This window comes from Macaca fascicularis, chromosome 4, assembly GCF_037993035.2.
Source record: "Macaca fascicularis isolate 582-1 chromosome 4, T2T-MFA8v1.1".
In the NCBI taxonomy this organism is placed as follows: domain Eukaryota; kingdom Metazoa; phylum Chordata; class Mammalia; order Primates; family Cercopithecidae; genus Macaca; species Macaca fascicularis.
In genome coordinates this window covers 102,614,388-102,639,840 of record NC_088378.1, presented here as the reverse complement: position 1 = coordinate 102,639,840, position 25,453 = coordinate 102,614,388, and the positions used below count along the sequence as shown (strand labels likewise).

Genomic DNA, 25,453 nt, shown 5'->3' with positions numbered 1-25,453 from the left:
TTTAGTAGAGACAGAGTTTCACCATGTTAGCCAGGATGGTCTCGATCTCCTGACCTCGTGATCCGCCCACATCGGGCTCCCAAAGTGCTGGAATTACAGGCGTGAGCCACCGCGCCCCGCCAGTAAGGAGATATTATAGGTTTATGCTTAGTAAATGAAATGCAGCTTCATCTGAGGTATTAACTTAGAACAAAGAAGAGTAAAGAAAACAAATATGAAGTAAATTTTTGCTACTACTGAGCAAATAAAATCTGAGCCTTTATCTTCCTGTTGTCAGGAGTTGTTAATAAATGATTTCAGTATACCCATGTAATACTTCAGATGACTTTTTTTTTTTTTTTTTAATTGAGATGAGGTCTCACTGTGTTGCCCAGACTGGTCTTGAACTCCTGGACTCAAGCAATCCACCCACCTCGGCCTTCCAAAGTGCTGAAATTACAGGCATAAGCCACTACTATGCCTGGCCTTCAGACCACTTCTTATTTAAGGCAACCTGAAAACCAAGTCCATCCCAGCATTTGGGGCTTAATCTCATCCTCAGACAATTTAGGTGATTATTTATCCCCACATGCTTAAAGTATCTAAATCATCACAATTATTAAATAACATGATAAAATAAAAAAATCCACTCCCCAGATGTATTTGTTTACTATGGCTGCCATAACAAAATATCATAGACTGGATGGCTTAAAGAGCAGATATTTATTTTATTAACATTCTAGAGGTCAGAAGTTCATGATCAGTGTGTCAGCAGGAGTGGTTTCTTCTGAGGCTCTCTTCTTGGCTTGCTGTTGGCCGCAGTTTTGTTGCATCTTCCTAGGGTGGCCCCTCTTGTGCAGGTGACCCCTGGTGTCTATGAGGCCTGATCTCCCGCTCTTATAAGAACACCAGTCCAATTGGATTAGGGCCCACCTTAATAGCCTCATTCTAACTTAATCACTTCTTTAAAAGGCCCTTTCTACAACTACAGTCACATTCTGAGGTACAGTGGTTAGGGCTTCAACATGTGTTTTAGAGGGACATAATTTAGCTCCTAACACTAGAAATACTTTGGAAACACTGAAGCTGTGAAATCAAACAATTTACAAGAGTGAGAAGTTCAGCATTTGGATGTTTCCCCCTCTCTTATCTGGCTTTAGCCAAAATAAGAGGTGGTACAGATGGTATGTTTCAGTGAATACAAATCTCTTTACTTAAATATTTTTGGGCAGCCTTATTAAGTTTAATATGAAGATTATTTAAAACATATGAAATGCCATGTTGAACTTGCTATTATTTACACTTTCAATAGCTTGGCAAATGGAAAAATCAAAGTTATATTAGCTAACATTTTGCTGAAAGTATAAGTGTGATTGAGTGAGCTAAACAGATCTGACAGGCAAGGCTTTATAGTCAATCATAACAATACCAGGTTTTTAATGAAAGAATAGCTATTAGCCATGGAAGAGCTGAAAATAAAAATAAAGGTCCATGTTCGAACAGATGAATCCTTTTCTGAAGTAGTATCTGTAAACAATTTAAAGTACATGGTAACAAAAGAAAACATTTTATATCTTTTGGGTTAGGGAAATGGAATAAAAGTGGATAAGTACATCACTAGGAAACATTTGACGTATTCTCTTGAAGGAAAATATCATCAAAAGAATGATTCCATCTATCTCACAAAAATACTCAGAATGAGTTTTTAATTTCTTGACCACTCTATTCTTTCATTAGAAATACCTTTGGAAAATGGAAAAATGGAAGGAAAATAGTGGAGTTTATGATTGATAGGATTAACCAGGAGAATAAGTGAGAGAAAATGAGGAAAACAATAAAAGTCAAAGAACTCTCGTGACATTTTCTAAAAATAATTCTCCGACCTATGAAATTTTTACAAGTTGCACTTATCTGGCCTAGGATAAAATATACTCAAAAACCTTGATGCAACACAAAAGGAACATTTGTGTTTATTTGCTTAAATACTAAAGAAAATGATGGCACTATTAGGGAAGACTAATAAAAATTTCCAACTACATGGTTACTACACATTGGAAGTATCTGACATCAACAAAGGAGAACTGCGTATTTTCTTTTAAAGAATAATTGTTGGAGATATATGGCAATACTACTATATTGTATTGCATGTAATACAAAGTACACACAATTTTATATGGGTAAAATTGGTATGAGGAAGACCAGGACCTTGAGATTATTAAGAACAGCGTTAATAACAATACAACATCAGCTCAAATGATATGTCACTGTGCACCCTGAGAGCCTTAGATAAAAGGCCCTCCCAGTGTTTATTTCTTTGGCTTCATACCTCACTATCTTCACTCACCATTAAATTAACTCTGGTGATTCAGGAAATGTAGTTATCTCGAGGGGCCATACTCTTTCTCTTCAGGACCTTTCAGTGTGCTGCTCTCCTGGCTTGAAATACAAGTACACAGTTCCCTTCCACCCTGCCTCCATCCTTCCTCCACCTCTGCACAGAGTTAAAATTTCCTGTGAAAATCTCTTGAAGAGCAATCTATGGTGTCTCAGTAAGTCCAATACTGTCTGCTTTTACACAGTTTGACTACATTGGTGCTGTTTTGTTTAAACACCAGATAAAGCCATTGGCTTGCTTTTAGGGAACCTTTTTTTAGAAATCTTCATAAACACCAGAATTATCTTGAGGAACTGAAACAAAGGGGAAGATTTGCATTTTTCAGCTCATGATCTCTCCAGGTTACATGCTCATTAAGTGGCATTGCAAGCTGTGATTCTCACTCACTGCTTGAATTATTCTCGCCCCTTCTCTTCCTCTCTTCATATCATTGAATTTCTATAAAATAAATACATAAAGTTTAATACATATAAAATAAACCCATTGCACAGCACTTATACCACATCACAAGGAGACTTTTACTTGTCTGTGTCTCCTTCTAGACCATGAAATGGCTGATGGGCTTCTTTCCTTTTCACACTTACATATATAGTATCGGGGCACAAATCACTAAGGAAATAGTTTGTTGAATAACTGAAGGACAAAATGAACGAAGTGTATTATACTAACCACAACAATTTTTTTAAAAAAAACTGAATTTTCAAGTTCTCACTGCAGTTCCACAATAAAAAAAAAAAGAAAGAAAAAAACAACTGAATTTTGTCCAGGCGCAGTGGCTCATGCCTGTAATCCCAGCACTTTGGGAGGCCGAGATGGGAGGATCGCTTGAGCCCAGGAGTTTAAGGTAACAGTAAGCTGTGATCACACCACTGCACTCCAGTCTAGTGATGGCATAATCATAGCTTACTGTGATCTTGTTACTGAGACCTAGCAAGACCCTGTCTCTTAAAAAAAATAATTAATTTTTACAAAATGACTGAATTTGTCACCACAAAAATAAAAAAATATTATTTCAGAATAACCAAAAAGGTTGTACTTACTTGATACTTTGTTTTTGTGAGTTAACAAACCATTATTGCATTTATTTGGGACCTAAATTGCTTAATCAATCAGGTGATACTGTTACCGATTTTTCCAATTAATTGATGGAATTGGATAGTCCATCCAATTCCATCACAGACTGCTTTGGCCTCAGAGACTGCTTTGATTGGAAGATGATTTATCTGATGTTATCTATCTTTATACATCTCTCCAACCCATAATATTAAGCCTAACAATGTGTTTTTCCCTGTTCATCTAATTATTCCAATCTACACAGAAACAACTTCTACTACCACGCATCTTAAAGAAAAGGACAACCTCCCCTAATATTGTGTGACTTTTCAAATACCATCTCTCAATCACAACAAACCTTTACAAAATAGTCATAGGAGCTGTCTCTGTTTACTCACCTCTAATTCCTTCTCCTGACTGGCCACTCCTTTTAGGCACCTAACCCTACTGCTTCACTGAATCCACTCCTCTCAGTCAGTTATCTCCATGAAGCCAAGCACTGTGGTCACATCTATATTTTTTTCTTACTAAACCTCTTAAGTAGCAATCAACAACATATTTTTTTTTTACTTCTTGACACACTTTCTTCTTCTGATTTCTGTACCATTGCACTTACTGCTTTTCCCCCACCTTAAGAGGTCCTCCTTTTCAGCCTCCTTGACAGTCCTGATTTTCTTCTGGACATCTAACTGTGAGAATATTCCAAACTCCATTCTCTTTACTCTTTTTATCTGTATTTCCTCCCTAAATTGTTACATTTAGCACCATAGATTTTAATTGTATCTGCATGTCAATATATTCTGTCTCTCTTGTCTAGCTTTCTAGCCTTGATCTGTTTCTCATGGTCCTAACTTATCAATACAGATTTATTGTATTCCTTATTCTATTCTGTTCTTACTGTTGTATCTGAAGCACCTAGAACAATGCCGATATCATAGGTTCTTGGTATTTAATGAGTATTTATAGAATGAATTAGTAAGTCAGTGGCTGTTTCTAAATATAACACATATCTCTAAATTAGCAAAGAGAGAAAGAGTTCACATGTAAATATGACACCTTTTGGAATACTCTTTGAGAGAAAGTTTGCCCTTCCGGAACACGAGTGAAATATTTCCCCCAAACATTTTGGATTTTAGTAATTTTTCATGTGACTAAAGAATATTAAAATGTACTACTTGTCTAATATTTTTTATTCTTAATAGAATACTTGAGATGGTATTCACAAATCAAAGGTTTCATGTCATAATTTGTAGTAGCCTTCATGTCTTTAGAAGGTTAATGATTCTTCAATGTATACAAATAATTAATAATGATGGCATTCCTAAAAGCATAAAAGCATTTTCTAATATTGTATATATTTTAATGGACTATATTGACATTAAACATGTTACATAGATGTAACACATTTTTGTTATAATTACAGCATATGTACATAGATGCAGATAATTATACGTTTGTGCTTGCATAGAATATATGTGCTTTTTAACAAACTTTTACAAATTAACTTGCAAAGCCGTATGTGAATGTATACATGAAAATACCTGTGTAGATAGACCATTGTTCTATTTGCAAAATAAGTAAGACCAGACTTTACGTGTTCCTAAAATGTTGTATAATGGAATGATTGCAAGACTAAGATTTAGAAAGACAGGTTTCTAATTTAGCTTTTGCTGCTAACTAGTGTGATGTTAAGCAAGTCATTATATCCACTAGAATGTAAGCTCCACTGGGACAGGGATTTTGTCTGTTGTGCTCATTGCTATATTGCCAGCATCTGGAAAAGACTGAACCCAGAGTAAGTGCTGAACTAATTTGTTGCATGAATTCTGTTTCTCCAGATTTACAGTTTCCACATCTATAAAACAATGTTTCTTCTAATCCTCACATTCCAAATTAATATTGGGGCCCTTATGAATTTAAATAAGGCAAATTCCAAACTAGAACTGTTTATTGAGCTTCTGCCTAGACCTTTATATTGCTTAGTCAATTGAAGCTCTTTTCATGAATATTTATTAATATGAATAAGACAACAGTTAGATGTCAGTTCATCTGCCATCTTAATTCAGCAGGACTAAAAGAAGAACTTTAATATTAAAAATATATTATTCAAATTCACAAAATCAAGTAAATATAAAAGAAAATTCAATAACTAGCCCCTCAAATGATGTTTTTTGAGCATTTGTATCCTTTACACTGTGGAAGCTATTAAAGTTTCAAACAGCTGTAAGAATTTTGAGATACCCTGTAGATATATCCTTCTTTGAGAAAACTTGATATCTCAACTAAAATATACAAATGAATAAAGATTATTCGCTTTTAAGGTTTTTCTTTTCATTTGTCACCAAATATGTAATGAACAACAATCATGTGAAACCTGTGTTAGATAATGCAAGAGAAATCAGTTATTGACAGTCTGCACTTCACCGTCCTCTGGACTGACAGCAACACACAGAGCCCGAGATCACTGGTGACAAAGCCTCCGGGTTGGAGTCAACATCGACATTACAAAGACTGGAGAGGAAGCCTGGAGACCTGTGCACTACTTGCAAGACTGCAGCCCTCCCCTTCCCCTCTACCACAGCCACCATTACTCACAGCCTCCCCTGTCACGAGGACCAATCCCTGCTGTGTACTGCTTCCCTCTTTCCTCATGGCTTGTGTCCTCACTTCCCCCTGCACTGCTTAATCAGACCCTGGCTCCTTTTCAAACATAACAATTCCTGCTCTACCTCGTCACTCTCTACCCCTCTCATCCTGCCTAATTTTTTTCCCATAGCACTTATCAGCGATATCGTATCTTTGTTCACTGTCTTTCTTGTATATACATGTGAACTAGAATCTACACTCCTTTAAAGCAGGACATTTCTCATCCATCCGTACATCCCCAGCACCTCGAGCACTGTATGACACGTAATAGATGCTCCATAAATATTTGTTGAATAGGTGAATGAACAAAAAGCAGAATGAACTAACACTCTAAACTGAACTTGCCATATTGTTGATCCTCTTAACTGTTTCTCCTCCAATTTCCAGCAGCACCTCACCATTTAAAGTTCCTGTAATTTCTCTAGCCATGATCCTCGTTATTTTCAATAACTGGTGTTCTACCCAGATTTTGTTATCTCATGCTGCCTTGGATAAACACTTGTAATTCATCTTGGCTCAATACTTTGGTAATATATCCCTGGGGCTTACCCCTGTCCTTCAAGTGAGGTCTGGCCAGTATGTGGCCATGAATGGCCACTGCTCTACCACAGTGACTTCATAAATGAATTACCTCTAGAAAGGAATCGGTATATAAATGAATAAATGCCAAAACTAAACTAAACAGCATTTACAATGGCCATAGATGAAGTCCCTGCCTTGGATAAGTGTGCACGTTCCACAATGACAAGTCAAGTGGACAAGACAGAGTCCAAAAAGGGGAAAGGTAGAGAATTCTTGAGCCATAGGTAGGTAAGTGGGAACATCCATATGACTGTTGGTAGGAGTATAAATCACTACAATGTTTCTTAAGGGGAATATAGAAATAGCTATTTAAATTAAACAGATTCCTACCCTTTCAGTAGCATTTCAAATTCCAGTAATTCATCCTGTAGAAGCTGTTCTATAACTACTGGAAATATCCAATAGCCCATCAATAAAGGGATGGTTTAATGATGAACCACATAGTCATAAAATGGAATAGTGCAGTCTTTAAAAAGAATAAATATATACCTGTTTGTGTTACATTATATTAAATGGAATGTGAAAATTGCACATTAGTATATGTGGTGTGATTTCACTATCAACAGTTTATACCCCTGTTCTAGATATGAAGAGTAACAGTGAACAATACTCACAATGACCCCGCTCTCACAGAAATTAAATTCTAATTGGAAAACAGAACACAAACAGATAAAGGTTTAATGGCAGATGAAGCACTGCTATGAAGAAAAATAAAGCACAGCAAAGGGATACTATACAAAGCCTCTCTGAGGAGACAGCTTCTCTTGAAGCAGAAATCTGAATAAGGAACAAGGCAAGAAAGTCAGAAGGGACAAACAGAAGTAGCATGCTTGCAGGCTTGAGGAAATGTAGGGAAGACAGTGTGACTGGAGAGCATTGGTCATATGGAATGAGGGACAGAAGATGAGATGTGAAGTGTCCAAAGACAAGATGATATGGCATTTCCTGGGCCACGATAACAATTTTGGATTTTCATTTTATTTTGGTGATTAATCATTATAAGATCTTGAGCAGGGGAATGATATGTTCAGATTTACATTTTTAAAGACTCACCATGGCTGTTATGTCAAGAATATTCTGAGGAGGAAAAGAATAGAAGCAGTGAGACCAGCTATATGGGTATGGCACTGCTCTTTTGAGTGATGACAGTGTCTGGACGTAGGGTAGGAGCTGTGGAGAGGAAGAAGAATGACCAGATTTGTGATGCATTTTGAAGGCAAAGCCAAGAGGATTCGCTGATGGATTGGATGTGGGGTGTGTTAGAGGAATCAAAGACGATTACAAGGATTTAGGCCTGATCAGCCAAGTGAATTGCAGTACCATTTACTGCGGGAGGAGGATTTAGTAGTAGGAGGTGGTAGTGTGGTGGAGGTGGGGAAGAGTTCTGTCTTGGATATGTTAATGTTGAAGTGCCTGTTAGATATGTAAATGGAGCTACTAGGCAATTGAATTAATGACTTCAGCATTTAAGAGAATGGTTAAGACCTTGATGTATATTTGGGAGGCACAATGGCATGAATGACCTTGTTAGCTATGTTAAAGCTATGTTAGAGATCACCTAGGAAGTCAGTGTAGAAGAAAGCAAAAGGTCGGAGGCCTGAGGTCTAGGGATCGTCTATATCTAAAAATCTCAAAGAGGAAAAATGCAGCAGAAGAGACTGGGAAGTAACAACCAATGTCAAAGAAGGGAAAACGGAGAGTGTGGATCACAGTAGCCAAGTGAAGAAGCTTGTATAGGTATAAAGAAAAAGTAGTTCCCAAATTATTAACCATTGTCTTCCTTGAGTGGTGAAATTATAGGGGGCATTCAATGTTTGCAATTTCTGTAACATTTAAATATTTTGTAATATACATATATTGTCTTTGTAAGCAAAAATAGCAATAAAAAGGTTAAGAACAATAAAAAGTAAAAATTTTAATGAACATACTAAAACAATGTGTAGGAAGCATCAGCATTAAGTTCATATAGCATAACCTATTATATCTTTGATTAGACAATTTACAAAAGGAATCCAATGACCAAAAATGAGAGGGAAAAGATGCAGTGTTTCAAATGGCTTATGTAAGAGTGTATTTAGGTACCTTCTTTGTAAAGGTTTTATGAAGATTGAAAAGTTAATGTGTTTATATAGTACTTATGTATGTAATTACATATATAGAGCATTTTTCATATATTATTAATGGGTATTAAATGATACTATACAAAAACTAAAGCAAAACCCAGAAATGTTTATAGAATGTATAGATGGAATAAAGTCTAGCAGTTTTCCTAACCTATTGATACTGCTTATGCATGTAAGCAAGTAAATAGTTTAGAATTTATTTCCATGCTATGAATAGAATGCTGGTTAGTGCATTTCAAAGTGGCTCAAGAAAATTCTTCTGAACTTATCAAGAACTGAAATGCAAATGCATGTAATACCCAGTGCAAATGGAGGTGTACACCCCAAAACTGCCAGTCAGAACTCATGCAGCTGAGTCAAAAGGCCATGAGATAGCTCAGTAGTCTTTGAATTAGGATAAAACCTGTTATACCTAACTCTGTAATCTATATGCCATCTCAAATGTGTATAAATATTATATAGTGTATGTTAAAGTGTTTACAAAAATCATCAATTAAAATACTAGTTTCTCTTTATGAGGATTGCTGATACGTGATAGTACAAAAACTGTGGTATTGTTCATACTGGGTTCCAAATGCACCTTCTCCTTAAAAGAATACGACTTGTCCTTTGAGACTATTCATACACATTTAGTGAATTCCATATTAGGAGAAACCTATTAGATTGTTCACCATTATCTTTCCACATAACAATTGGGTGCCAAAATCAGATTTTCATTGAAGTTGTCACCATCAATAATACAATGATTTCATTTTGGCTGATTGAGATTCAGGCAGTCACTGAAACTGTGGCCATGGTGTAGCATCCAGTGCTGCTACTCTTAGCCAAGCACACTTTGGCAAGGAGCCTGAATCAAGCAAAGTACTCCCTTAGGTTACTATTTTTCTGATTAAATTTGTAATTATGTGTAAAATTAACTATTATATTTGCAGGATCAATTGATATTCGGGGGAAGCTGTCTGAATAAAACTTAGAGTTTCTTTTACTCTCTCCTGTCAGAGTCGGGCCACAAAAAGTTAAAAAGTACCATCCAGAGAAGTACAGAAACAGGCATGGCAGCTGAAATGAGGAAGATGGTAAGGCAGCCGAGCCGAGAGTCTACTGATGGCAGCATCAACAGTTACAGCTCTGAGGGCAAGTAAGTGCTGTCAGCACGTCTGCATGGCTGTGGAACCACGAATTGTGTACTAATCAGTAAAATAACAAAGCCACTGAGTGTTACTGTGCAGCTTCTCTATTTAACCAGAAGTTCAACCATCCATTTTAAACCACCCTAATGGCTTATAAGTAAGTACACACGGACACACCTCTACACCTGGTCATTCATACCTTTCAAAGGGTGAAGAAATTCTGAGTCCACATGAATAAATTCATTTCCTCCATCTAGGAAAGCCCAGAATAGTTCCTTACTGGATGTTTAGTGTAGAAATGCCACAGGTAATGGATTCTTTCATATGGGAAATTCATAGTTTGTCCCTGTCACCAAAGTCTAAATTAAAATTTATAAGTAAGGAACTGATTTCCCATTTTCTTAATTTTCTCCAAGCTAATTTGGACCCTAAGCTTTTCTAAGTCTAACACTGTCATATGTGTAAGTAACTTACATTTTCTTGTTTTTAAAACATTGCTGACTCATTTTTACCTTAGGAAATAATCCAGGATCTATCAGCTTCATTATTTTTCTGACTAAAATGTTTTAGTTAATTCTGAGAAAATAGAATACGATTTTTAAAAATTTACTCAGTTCGTTTTTTTTTTCTGACATTTTTTATGGATCCTGCACAAAACGTGCTATTTCCTATGCTTGAGAATTTTTCTGGTAAAACTGAATTTTTATTGAGGTAGTGGATCTTACAAATAAGTAGTTAATGTGTTGTTTTGGATTACATGGAGATTCACCACATATAAATTTTCTATAATTATTTGTTCATTACCATTCACATTACTCATATACCAATCTAATATTTCTTGTCTTTACTGGATTTTTTGTTTTGTTTAGAAAATTTAACAGAATTATGCCAGATTACTGTTTGTTATATTCTTTCCCATTCCTGAAACTAGTTGGTCTTTGTTTAGTTGGTCAAATGATTGGCTTGTTATGCATGTTTCCAGTAAGGAATATCTAAGAACAAAAATCATCAGGTATGAAAGTTATGGAGATAAACTTACTGACAAAATACCAGTATTGAATGAAGTAGCATAAAGTAATATACAAATGAGACTTGAACACATCATTTTCTGATACAAAAAAGTAACAAATAAAATTTGCCTCCATCATAAACCACTTAATCTCTTAGATTTATTTTTATGGTCTCTGGATGGGATTATAATCTGTGTCCCATTTAATTCCCTTAGTTAAGAGAAATAATAGATGTGAAAGCACAATGCAAAGAGTAAGTCTCTATAGAAATATATTCATTCAAAAAATGCTTACTGAATGCCTATTACATAATGAGCATAGTTCTTATTACCCAGTGATAACTACATCAGTCAACAAGAAAAGCACAGGCACTATCCTTGTGCAGCTTACATCCTGGGGCTATCAGGAAGTCATATTATAGGAGGAAATACAGATTTTTTAATCAATTAATTTCAATTGGAACCAAATAAAAGTCTCAAATAATTTAAACATTTAATTGATTCAAAGATGAATTTAACCAGAATTGATTCAAAAATGAATCAATTAAATGTTTATAAATAAGAACTTGAACTATAACATTTATTCAAGAAATTATTGGTCACTTTAAAAAAAATTAGCATTAATGTTACCTAATGTTCATGAGCAAGTATCTGTGTGAAGTTTATGATATAAAAATTTGCATCATATGTTTTTTTGTCAGCAACACATTTATATAGGGATTTGGAACTTGATATATTAAAAACTATGACTGAGCCCTCTTGAATAGAGCATTAGGTATCAAACTGAGAGTTTACACCTATCCTCAATCAATATTAAGCCTCATATGCTTGGCTCAAAGGCAATGCAAATAATCAATTAAAAAAAACAGTTTGTCTAAGTAATATTTATGCTTCATGATCATAATTAGTCAAATGGAAACTAGTGAAAAGAATTCTAGAAGATTTCATGGTTTTTTTTTTTCCTTTGGTTTTTATCCTTCTGCTGATAGTTTAATATTTCCTGGAGTGCGACTGGGAGCTGACAGTCAATTCAGTGATTTTCTTGATGGATTGGGACCAGCCCAGCTTGTTGGCCGCCAAACTCTTGCCACCCCTGCAATGGGTAAGAATCATTTTTTTTCTACAGGAAAATTGATGTTTTGTGTTTGACAAAGTCATTTAAAATATTTAAAATTGTGTAATAGCAATACAAGTGAGAAGCAACATTTTAGCTAGGGAGTTACTGTTTGCAAACAACTATTCTAATTTCAAGTGTATTTTTCTAATTTGAGATATTATGAAACAGGAAGTAAAATTAGCCATAAATATTTGAATTACCAGGAACTCTGATATAATAGATCTAAATGTAGAACAAGGGTGGCATTTCAGAGCATGGAAGAAAAAAAAGAAAAAAGATAGACTGTTCAGTAAAGTATAGTAGCATAACTATTTACCTGTGTGAAAAAATGTACGGAATTCCCTCACCCTACACAACTTTCCAAAAAAGTTAATATTTTAGACTTAACTATAAAAAAGAAAAGGGAAGGTAGAGAAAGATACTAAAAAGTACTGGAAAACACTTAGGTTAATCTTTCTGTAATCTTGCAGTGGGAAAGAACTTCAGCAAAATGCATGAAAATAGATCAGCTTGAAGACACAATATAGTGAAATTTCGCAACACTGAGGCTTGATAGAAAAGCATACAAGCTTCCTAAGAGGAAAAATAAAAGGAGAACTATAGAATACCACCAATAACATGGCCTATTTAAATTTTTTAAAAAAGAAAATCTTTTATAAGAGAGGAGAATTCGGGATGTAGGAGGAATAAACCAAAAAGTTCAAACTTACTCTAACAGGAGCCTAAAAAGAGAATAGAGAGACAGTTTTTGGGGAAAAATAATGATGCCTGAGTGTTTAAGAAAAACATAAAACCTGAGAGATTGAAAGAGCACATTGAGTGGTGAACTGAACAATCTGTACAAAGCAAACAAACAAGGAAAATCTTTTTAATGCAATTTCAGGACATCATCTCAAGTCATGAGGAAGAGAAAGAAGATTACCTAAAATAAAAAACAAGATGGAGAATTTCATCAGAAAACTCAAATCTTTAAGAGCCCAGTAGAAATTATAGAATTGAAAAATATAACTAAAGTTAAGAATTCAATGGATGAGTTACCAGCAGTTTAGACAGAGTTGAGGAGATAATTGGTTAGTGGCTAACTGGAGGATAAAGCCTTAAGAAAGTATCCAGAATTAATTGGACACACAAAATAATGGAAAATATGAATAAGAAGTTATAAGACCGAGCAGAAAAGTGAGGTCTAATATATGTCTAATTAGTCCCAGAATAGGGAAGAAAGGAGTATAGGCCAGACGCCATTGAAAATATAATGTTTGAGTGAGAATTATTCAAATGTTTCTAGCATAAAAGAAAAAACAAATATTTAAGGTAATGACATCCCAATTACACTGACTTGATCATAATAAAGTATATGAATGTATTAAATTATCACATGTACCTAAAAAATATGTACATATATTATGTACATATTATGTATCAATGAATGAAAATGGAAAACAAAGAGTGTAACAATAAAAAGTACATGTATATAATGATTGATAGATTTTTCAGAACTGAAAATAAATATAGTCATACTTTCCAGAGTCCCTCATGAACCCCAAGAAAAGCAAATTCAGCAATACTAAAAATAATATTATCACAACCAAATGGGATTTTTTTTCATGAACACATGGTTGGTTTAATATATGAAAACTAATTAATATAGTTGATCACATTACTGTAATAAAAAGAAAACATGACCATCTTAAGTATGCAGAAAAAATGTTTGATAAAAATTCAGTTTTAATTTATGAGAAAAAATTATCAAACTGAAAATAGAGTGGAGTTTACTTATCTGTTAACGTTTCTACAAAGCACGTGTGTGTGTGTGTGTGTGTGTGTGTGTGTGTGTGTGTGTGTTCGCATATCAGATTGTCCAAAATGTTTACATCTTTCAATATAAGTAGCAAAGATGCTTAGAAATATGCATTCTCTTACACTGCTATTAGAAGTGTAATTTGGTGCAGTCACCAATTGGAATAATATGGCAGCATCTAGTAAAAATAAAAGTGTGGATGTGCTGTGACCCAGCAATACAACTTCGAATTACATATCCTCAAGAAGCTCTTTGCAGCATTTTGTTGTAGCAGCACCAAATAGGAAAGCCAAGACCCCTAACTGGAGAGTAGATAAATATGACATTCATGTAATAGACTGTAATAGAGAAATTAAAGGGAATGTTCTAGATCTCAACACATCAACTTGGATGGATATCTAAGAAAATGTAGTTAAGTGAAGAAAGAAAATTGCTGAATGATACCACTTATGCAAATGCTTAGGCTGGACGCTGTGGCTCACACCTATAATCCCAGCACTTTGGGAGGCCAAGGCAGGCAGATCACCTGAGGTCAAGAGTTTGAGACCAGCCTGACCAACATGGTAAAACCCTGTCTCCACTAAAAATACAAAAAATAGCCATGCAGGGTGGCGCATGCCTGTAGTCCCAGCTACTTGGGAGACTGAGGCAGGAGAATCACTTGAACCCAGGAGATGGAGGTTACAGTGAGCGGAGATCACACCACTGCACTCCAACCTGGACGACAGAGGAAGCCTCTGTCTCAAAACAAAACAAAAAAAAAAAAAACAAAAAAAAAACATTTGAAAATTTATTTGAGATGAACAGTTGTTAAAAAATATAACCTACCACAAAGAATTTAAGAGTAAGTAGAAAGCTGAAAAAACCTGAGTAGAACTATAACTGTCAGTATTTAACATTCTACTTACCAAAAAATGGGGAGAATACACCCAGGTGTTTTCATAGAGGAGCTCTAATAAATATGAGCTCGAGAGACATGAAAACTATGAAACAAATATTTTCATGAAATAAAAAGGAAGGGATTCATTCTAGTTGCTGATCTAATTTTGTATCAAACTATACATGGGCTACATAATGCTCCTTAATAATCAAAGAAATGCAAATTAAATATCGTTTTAACCAGATTGGCAAAAATTAAGCATATTTTTGATACTGGTATTAGACATATTGCTAATACCAGTATTAGTGAGGGTGGGAGGCAGGAAGAGCGATATTTCTGTGATAGTGCAAACCTTTCTGGAGGAGTTGGCAGAATGCATGGAATTTTTGGATGTCCATACTATTAGATATGAAAACTTAAAATATTGGAATTTTATGTTCAAAAAATAAATGATTCAAGAATGTGTGCAAGAATTCTTATAAAACTGTTCATTATAACCCTACTTACATACACTGCACCATAAAATAGTTTATGTAAATAACCTTTATTTCCATCAATAGGAGTCTGATTTAATAAGTAATGACATGTCCATGCAGTAGTCCATACAGTCAATAAAATGATGATACATGATCATGATTGCTGATTGATAGATAGATAGATAGACAGATAGATAGATAGGCAGATAGATTGATAGAAGTATGAGAATGCTAGGATATTCACCAAATATTAATGGTGGCTTTCTCAGGATAATGAAAATACATATGGTTACAATTTTTTAGTATATACTGGATGAAATCACATTAAGTACAAGAAGTAAGAAATCACATTAAGTACAAGAATTATAGAAATACTTCAGTGTTGTTATAGTCATTTATTAACTAATTTGCAAATCTCATAAGGGGGATTAATACCAGAAAAAATAAGAGAATCATTTCCAAATTTGATTTGGAGACCAAGAAAGAAAAGTGGATTGTGGAGTGAGGGGGTCTAAATATTAGTTTCTCAACAAAATCATGAAGATAAAAATCTGTAGTCTGTTATGGGCTCTCCTTTTTGTTTTAACTGCACTTAACTGGAAAGAAGCTGAAACACATCTTGCTTCCCCTCCATTTGCAGGTGATATACAAATTGGAATGGAGGACAAAAAGGGCCAATTAGAAGTTGAAGTTATTAGAGCACGAAGCCTCACACAAAAGCCTGGTTCCAAATCTACACCTGGTAAGGAGAAGTATTCCTGAATTTGGTGAAGGGGCTATTTAATAGGCAAACAAATAAAAACATTTGCCATATTTGAATTTCATATGCTCTGTTTTGCATCATCTGATTAATTTAAAAAGCAGTGTTTCTGTGTTCTTTGATGTTATTAAAATGGATTTGGGTTTTCCTTGCACAGTTATTCTTTCAGAAGGTGTTAGGAAGTATGTTATAATATTTTTTAAAGTTTAGTTATGGTTGTTTCTTAGCTAGTGTCAATTATTTTCTTTCTGCACATTTAGAAAGGCAAAAGAAAAAAAGAATATATTCTAATTGTAAAAGGGGAACAATGAGCTTTAAGATATAAACCTGCATTGTAACCCAAGTAAGTCAACATCTTCAAATAACTTTGTATACATTGAATCAAAATGAGGAAAATGGCAGTAATGGTAACATATAGATTTAAGGAATAGAATGTATGGAGCAATGAAAATTTTAAGTAATTTAAACAGTCGATGGGAAACTTTCAGTAAGCATCTCTAATTCTCTAATAGGGAATTCTCTAATTAAAAAAACAGTTGAATTTAAGGAATAATTCTTGTATGTTAATATAACTTTGTTTAGCTCCATATGTCAAAGTATATCTTTTGGAAAATGGGGCCTGTATAGCCAAGAAGAAGACAAGAATTGCACGAAAAACCCTTGATCCTTTGTATCAGCAGTCTCTGGTTTTTGATGAAAGTCCACAGGGTAAAGTTCTTCAGGTCAGTAATTGTTTGGCTTTTTACATTGAAATGTTTGTATTATTCATATATCAAAGAGATGGTAAAACACAAAGAGATAAATGTAGGATAATATTCTTGAGTAGAAGAAATTCAAATGGTTAGTTTATAATGTAAATAATGTATAATATTAAAAATATTTGGTGGATCTAATAGAGAACAATTTTATTTTATCTCTCTCTCTTCTTTTCTTTTCTGTCTCTATCCTCTCCTTCTAGCTTTGCCCTGTTCCCGCCCCTCCTCACTCCTCACTAGATAGATAGGTATAAATAGATAGAGATGTATCCTCACTAGATAGATAGGTATAAATAGATAGAGATATATCCTCACTAGATAGCTAGATGATAAATAGATAGAGATATATCAAACAAAACAATGCTAATAATAGCTGGTTGAGCATTGCTCTCTGCCAAACATGGGATACAAAGAGGAGGAGGGAGAGGAGAAGAGAATGGGTCCTGGTTGAATGCCAGATGCATTTCTAGGTGCTTATATGCATTATTTAAACTTTGTAACTAACATGCGCAATACTATCATTATCCCCATTTTAAAGATTATGTCTGAGATTCAAGAGGTAAAGTAATTTCACAAAGTTACTCAGTAAAGTTTAAAGGTGGGATTCACCACCAACTCTGCTTGTATAAAACAGGTGAATGAGTCCAGTTGGGAACCTTTACAGATGACTGAAGTATTAGAAAATAGAACCCGGGACTATGTGTAGTGGAAGGCTTGTTTGACACCAATAGCCAATAGAAGTTGACCTAGATTGTGGTAATTTTTAATGATCTAATTGAAATATTAATCATCTAAATTAAAATTGGCAGGCAAGTCCTCAAAAGGTACCAGCCCACAATTATTTGTTTGATCTACCCCTTCATTAAAAAGACCGTAATACAAAAGAAATCAAATGAGTACTCTCATTCTTTGTACATACTTTCTTGTACATACATTCCATGGTATACTGAGTTGGATTGCTCATCCTGCCCTCCTAAATTGCACAAATTTTAATTTTTATATTTTTATGGTCCTGCACATCGCTAATTAGATAGTAGTTACACAAGAAAGGCGTTGCATTCCTATAAAAATAATCTTATGTATTTATTTCTTTAACATGGCTTATGTAGATAATACTCCTCATTGACTAGGAACACACAATCCTTCATTCCATCAGCCTAAAAATTATTGTGAAGTGTCTATAAGCATCTTAAAGTTAGTGTATCTTCTTATCTGTGCCTTCTCCTTGGTGATAGTTGTATTCATTGCCTCTGCTTCACTGACTGGCCCACTTTTACATCATAGTTGCTTTGAGCCCATCCGGATATGAAGGAGAGAGAAGTCCAGGTAATGTTGCATTTCTCTCTCTCTGCAGGTGATTGTCTGGGGAGACTATGGCAGAATGGACCACAAATGCTTTATGGGTGTGGCTCAGATCTTGTTGGAAGAACTCGACCTGTCCAGCATGGTGATCGGATGGTACAAATTGTTCCCACCGTCCTCACTGGTGGATCCCACACTCACTCCCCTCACCCGCCGGGCTTCCCAGTCATCTCTGGAAAGTTCAACTGGGCCTCCCTGTATTCGATCATAGTGAACTCATACCAGAGTCATTCCAATAAAACTCTACCTTTCAGGATAATAATCTGAACCAGATATTTCATGATCAAAAGCATTGTTGGAGACAGACAATCAACTTGTGTTTTGCCTGTAGTAGTTTTTCAATAATATGTCCCAATTGTTATTTAAAACATGGCTTCATATGACAGAACAAGGCAATCTATCAAATTACAGGAAGAATCAACGTGCTGGTGAGAGTCACTGATGCTTCTAACAAATAGAAAAAGAGGAAACTTTAAATCTACACATACACCTACACACACACACACACACACACACACACACCCCAAATTGAACAAACTGGAAACTCTCACTCTGTGAAAAGTTGTATTCTACACGTTTCTGCACAGACCACAAGCAGTGTTATTTCCCTGATGTTTGAATTGTTTTGTTCTTTTGTGTGTTTTGTTTATTTGTGTGTTGTTTGTTGGTTTTCGTTTCTTGAGGTTTTTTTTTTTTTTTGTTTTCACCACATCTGTTATTTCCACTAGTTTTTTTGGCTGTGTCATGACAGGCCTCATGATGCTAACAGAGACTCTTCCCTTCTTTTTTCCAAAAGCACCAAAAAAAGGGCTGAAGTGGTCTCTGTGGCATCTCCCCAAAGTGTTAAACAGCTACATAAGGTGAAGCCAAGGAAGGGTTCACTAGCTTTCATTTTATAATTCTTTAAAGTCTTACGTGTGGAAACCCAAAAGACAAAAAGTTATCTTCCAAAATAAATAATCACAGAAGTACTTTTTTAATGAAGAGCCTATCTGTTTGCATTCTAGAAAATTAATTTATGGTTTCCATTGTTTTGCATGGAAGACTTTTAAAGAAGTCAATCTGCAACTAATGCTGGGGACTAAAACTAACTGCATAATTGTACTTTGAAAACACTCCTTGTATTGCCTTTTTCTTCCTGATATAAAAAAAAAAAATGCTCATGTGTATAAACCATACTTTGACTTCCCAAAAATGGTGACTAGGAATGGATTTGAGCCTAAGACACTTTGAGCTACGCCCAGGCTTCTCAGCCATGCCTCAGTGTAGACACACCCATCTGCCCTGGAAAGAGCATGGTATGAGCTGTTCAATATTCCACTGGAAATTCCAGTTGAAATATTCTGCACTAAACTAATGTTTTTATCGAATTTTAGTTTACATTTCTTTGAGATTGATGCAAGCACAAAGCTTGATTTTTTAATGCAAAGTATCTTACTTTTGGGGGGAAAAATAAACAAAGTCAACTTTCAATTTGCATTTTCTTCATTTAGTTTTTCTTGGCCTTGAATTTCCCTTGTGACATTCTGTACATGTGCTACAAACTGCAGTCTCTGCGGGTGCATTGATATGTTCTCCCTCCTTTTATGAGTCACTCCACTTTTGTGATTACACAGATAGAGCAGCATGACTTGGAACTGTTCAAAGCTGCATGCACATTTTGTAAAAAAAATTTTAAAAAGAAAAGAAACAAAAGGTTATTTAATAATGTATGTTAGTTCCACATAGGCCAGCTTGTATGTTGCATGTACTTGTACAGTTTGCTTGTTAATTACTATACCGAAATAACCAAGAAATCTAAGCCATCCATTTTTGTTATAGACATTTTGCAGGTTTTAGCCAGACTCAGTCTCTGGGTCTGTGGTGAAATGTCTATAGATGGACTTTATTTTTTACCCTCCGGAAAACGTGATGTAGTACGGACCAAATTCCTTCTAATAAATATTTTGGTGTAGATTCCTACTGTGGGGCTGTAACACATGTAGACACTGTGTACACATTAGGTTTTAATTCATAGACATACTGCCTGCACCAAGTGAATTATTTATTATTATTTACACATGCCAGAATTATCTGCCCATCATTCCACAGGGCACAGATTGACCACTGCTCACCATGCTGAGCAGGAGGAACTGAAGCATTGGTGCACTTCTACTAGATTCCGTTCTGTCTTAGTGGCCAACAATCAACTGATTATAATTGGGTAGTATCTTTCTATTTTGACCACTTGTCTTAACACTCCCCTGTGCTTTTAAATGAAATTCCAACTCATGTATGTAAACATGTTTAATAAAATTTACTTTTCATGTCAGTCAGTAGCCATCTGTGTTCTATGTCTTGCCAGATTTCCATTGTGGGTTCTATGGTGCAAAATGGGAGCCAGACCATGGGAAGGGGAGGCTGGGGTTTGTTGTCTGCTGCGGGCATTTGACTTGACTTGTCACTGCACTATATTATGTCTTAATCAATGGCCCAAAGGGTACTTTGCATCACATACAAGTTTTCACTTTGTCAGCCTGTCTAAGTGAGCACATGACTATACTTCTGAAAAGTGGCATTATTAAAAATAATAAATCTCAGTAAGAATCAAATGGAAGGTTGTTTTCTGCTGCTGTTTGAATGTGCTAATAAAAGAGACAACTCTGTTGTCCAGTTGCCAAATTATTTCAAGTTATGTGGCATATCAGAAAATTGATTCCTGCGTCTCTCGTCACAGTATATTTCCCCTTTCCATCTTTTTCTCCTGACCCCATGACTAATTTGTATAACTTTGGTTTAGAGGAGACCAGTTTAACAAAAAATAAGGAATACATTTACTCTGAATTATATTTAATAGGATCTTAGGTAATAAAAGTATCTTCAAATATAGATAGATGAATATCCAGAATAATATATTCAAGGAGATATTACTAACTTTTTAGGTTATTTTATGATTTCTTCTTACCTAAAAGTGTGTTCATATATTTAATAATCATCACCTCTCACAATACACTTGGTAAGCACTACTTTCATCTTGCATTGTAGTAAAATAACTTTTGTGATCTAGTCTGGTCTTTCTAAGGCTCTTAATTTTTTATAGACCACACTGGCTTTAACTTGTAAAGCAGAGTAAACACAGTTACATCAACATCAAATTTGAGGCAATAAAGAGATTGGAGACATGAATGCATCAGTTATTTATAGTTTTTAAACAGTTGACTGAATTTTACCCTATTAAATCATACATTTGTTTGGTCTACAAGACACAAGATTATCTGTTAGCCTGGTCAGTAAGAGGCAAAAACAACTGATCAGTTCAGTTTAAAACAGTCAAGAGTAAAGCTGATTAATGCTCGTGCATTAAGATAGCTCAGAGCTGGGTGAGGCCAGGAGACAAGCCTGCCACTGAAACAGATGATGAGAGTGGGCTTCAGAATGATTGTCTAGACAGGAGAAGAGCAGTAATCTCGCTTCAAACCATATAAAGCTACCCAGTGTTGGGATTTCAGAGCCTACAGTGATGGGAGGAAGGAACCTGAGGAAAGGCAATTTTGCTAAGTCTTCATAGTTTCTTGCTGACTCTGACAATTTATTTCTTGAAATCCCAGCCCCATATATATCCCAGATAATATATTATCTGATTATACTTAACCAACATCATTAAGGATTTTGTTAAGTACTAGGTATTAAGTACTTAGAATATAAAGTAGCCCTGTATTAAACTAGCTCCGTGTATTAAAAGAGATCATTTTATATATATAAAGAAATAATTATGATAGCATACAGTAAATCCTCAATGTCATTAAGTTCTTAGAAACTGTGACTTTAAGTGAAATGGCATATAAAGAAACCTTTTTTTTTCTCCGTCAATGTTATCAAGGCCCTGTTGTACATTGCTTCACTTAAAGTCAGTTTCCAAGAACAGGTGGTTAAGTTAGTCCAAGTTAGGACTTACAGTATTTGATTGGTATACGAAGGCTGTGGGATTATATTTACTCCCTCACAGCAGTCCTACGAGGTAAGTATAGGACCCCTATTTCACATAGAAGGCTCTGCAGCTTAGACAAGCGAAGCAACAAGCTAAGGTCACACAGCTGATGAGTGACCATACTGGGATGTGAACCAAAGTCTGACCAACTCAGGATCCTGCCATGCTAAGCGCTCTCTGTCCTCTACTAACTGCTGACAGATATTAAAGAATGAAGAGTTCATGAGGTGAGAAAAAATCCTAAGCTATTTCTCTGCAACAAGGCAGCTCCTAGCCAAGTTGGTCTCCCACAAGTTGCCTGAGTGACTCTGCCTTATGATGGGGGTGGGGGATAGGAAAAGGAGGCAGGTGGGCTCTTCTCCATTCCCTGAAACCTCTCTCTAACCCTCTCTCTCTCCCAGCCCTCTCTCTCTCCCGTCCCCTGACCACTCACCATTTGCACTGTCAAACTGCATGAACACATCATATGCAGCCTTCAGGAACAGTTTGAGTAAAGGAGATAGAATAAAGAAAGAATTATTCTTTAACTTTCCAAAAGTAGTTTTATCTACCCTGCCTCCTCCAATTACCCCGCCTGCTGCTCATTAATAACCCCAGTCTAGGTTGTCAGACCCAATAAAGTGGGGGTCACCCATCCCTGGGCCATGGACTGGTACTGGTCTGTGGCCTGTTAGGAACTGGGCCACACAGCCAAAGGTGAGCCAGGCAAGTGAGCTCTGCCTCCTGTCAGATTGGCAGAAGCAATAGATTCTCACAGGTGCGTGAACCCTATTATGAACTGTACATGTGAGGGGTCTAGGTTGCGTGCTTCTTATGAGAATCTAATGCCTGATGATCTGTCACTGTCTCCCATCACCCTTAGATGGGACCATCTAGTTGCAGGAAAATGGGCTCAGGGCTTCACTGATTCTACATTATGATGAGTTATATAATTATTTCATTATATATTATAATGTAATAATAGAAATAAAGTGCACAAACTGTAATGCCCTTGAATCATCCTGAAACCATTCTCCCCCTGGGTCTGTGGAAAAATTGTCTTCCACAAAACCAGTCCCTGGTGCCAAAAAGATTGGTGACTGCCGCTCTATCGCTCTTACCACAGAGCTCCTTTAATTAAAAGTGTATACCTATCTTATCACATACTTGGTGGTCAATTGGTTTTTGTAAATGTAAATGTATTCATTGGATTAAAAAACCCACAATTGTCCCATCATCCCAGCAAAATCTCCTTTGGATCATCTTGATCCATGCCTAACGCTGAACAAATATCTCTGACCAGAAAAATGAAATACATTGATGGACAGGCTTGTGTCAAGAGTCCAGCCCTGGATCTAGGGAATCTAGACAGTTGCACCCAAACCACATAGAAAAGTTAGAGTAGTTATCCCAAGGCAATATGGATGCTAGTAGAAGAAAGAGAATGCATCTGTCTTAGAGAAGGACATGATGGAAAAGTTGTGTCTGCTCTAGATCCATTTTTTCTTTCCTCTCAAGACCTAGGAAAGGTGGTACAAAAATTCTCAAATTAGCCACACCCAACCACACTCACTCTGATGACACTCATCCTCTCCTCTCTTCCAAATTATGGAGCCACTCATCTGGTGCCTTAAATATTTCTAAGACTCCAGACTGATATTTTGAGGAATATGGCATTATAATTACATCTGTAGCATGCAGGAAGACATACAGCTAACAAAATACACTACAACATATCTGTTAAATGGAATAATAATAACACCTACCTCATACAGTTATTTTGAGGATTAAAGTAAATAGTAAATATTAAATTTGCAGAACAAAACCTGAATTCATAGTAAGTGGCTTAATAAATGTTAGCACCTATAAGCATTATGCATAAACCTAACTTTGTGAAGTCTAAGTTAACCTTGTGAAGACTTCATATGAGAACAAAACTCTTGGGCAAATCTGGCCTTCATTTCCTGCTAATTTATCTGGTCCACCACCACCGATAGAATGTCTCCTTCCAGTACTGGCAGATAAAAACAGAGGAAGATTTGTCCTCTGCTCAGGTGATAGGAGTGCTAATTTCAATAGCCCATATCACATACGCTGTCTTCAGGCCATTCTGTGCATCTTCAGTAGGGCTGGTTGTTCCTTCCTTTTCTAGACCAACCTCTGCATTTAGTGAGCACCACCTCTTAGAAGCAGACAGAGCACTCTCTCTGACCCAGTCCAACAGAACAAGGCTAGCTTTAGAAAATGGTGCTTTCTAATGACCATTTTCAGTGCCATTTCCTGGATGATTTCATCAGTAAGTCTCGCAATTTTTCTATTCCAGAAATTCTCAGCTTCTCAAGGTTCTCTAACTGCCTTCTGCAATGTGAGGTTCCCAGCCTATTCTCTACCTGCAAATCTGTTCCCGTATCACTGAATTCTCCCCAATTTCTCCAGGAGCAGACGAACTGAGTCGTTTCACTGAAATCACCACCTTTTTCTTTCTCCCTTTCTATATACCCAGTCTAGGTCCTCTCGTCAGATGCTGGATTATCTCTTTCATCCTCCTTTGCATGTACTTTCATTCCATCACTCCTTTCCCTATTTATGTTCCGCAAGACGTGACTGTGGCTTTTCTGATTATACGTGTTATCTACTTATTCTTCTACATTTTCCAAGTTCTATCAAAACATAAAATCATCAGAAACCACACGCCTACATCACTCTAGCTTGTTCCTGCCATCATGTTCACTCCACCCTAAATTCATGTTTTTTCCTAATGTTTTGCCTTTGGTTTTCATTGAGTGTTCATTAAAGATGCTTCTTGCGTTGGCTATGCATGTCTGTCAACTGTTTTTCCAGTATGTCAGTGAATACTTTTTGCAAATATTTTTGTATGTTTGTTTTACATTTTATTATTTAGTGTCTGAAAAAAGAATTTTTTTTTCTGCTGGGTGGTTGTGCTTTCTTCTACTATAGAGTTCTTTCTTTAAGACAAATATACTATTCTTTATTTTTATCAGAGAGCAGGCATCTTCAGTCTATTAAAAAGTATGGAATGGGATCAAATGTAATTTTAGAGGCTTCTCATGTTTCTTTTTTTATTCCAACTTTTATTATAAGTTAAAGGGTATATGTGCAGGTTTATCACATGGGTAAACTGCATGACACTGAGGCTTGGGGTCTCAGCAATCTCATTACCCAGGCTGTAAACATAGCACCCAACACATGGCTTTTCAGTCCATGGCCCCTCCCTCCCCTCACTAGTGATCCCAGTGTCTATTGTTCCTATCTTTATGTTCATGTGTATTCAGTGTTTAGCTCCCACTTATAAGCGAGAACATGCAGTATCTGGTTTTCTGTTCTTTCTTTAGGTCCCTTAGGATAATGGCTTCCAGCTCCATCCATATTGCTGCAAAGAGCACGATTTCGTTCTGTTTTATGGCTGCATAGTGTCCCATGG

At 35.9% G+C, this 25,453-nt stretch overlaps 1 protein-coding gene across 50 annotated transcripts in view; it reads left to right on the top strand.

Moving 5' to 3' along the window:
• Positions 1–20,726, top strand: part of RIMS1 (regulating synaptic membrane exocytosis 1) — a 493,077-nt gene extending 472,351 nt beyond the window's left edge. For all 50 annotated transcript variants that reach the window (XM_015449223.4, XM_074037683.1, XM_005552575.5 and 47 more), the window contains 5 exons: positions 9,778–9,916; positions 11,907–12,019; positions 15,829–15,930; positions 16,531–16,670; positions 18,058–20,726. In XM_015449223.4, coding sequence (XP_015304709.1) covers positions 9,778–9,916; positions 11,907–12,019; positions 15,829–15,930; positions 16,531–16,670; positions 18,058–18,276 — 713 coding nt within the window. In that variant the 3' untranslated portion in view covers positions 18,277–20,726. The remainder of the gene's footprint in view (positions 1–9,777; positions 9,917–11,906; positions 12,020–15,828; positions 15,931–16,530; positions 16,671–18,057) is intronic.
• The last annotated feature ends 4,727 nt before the right edge of the window (positions 20,727–25,453 follow it).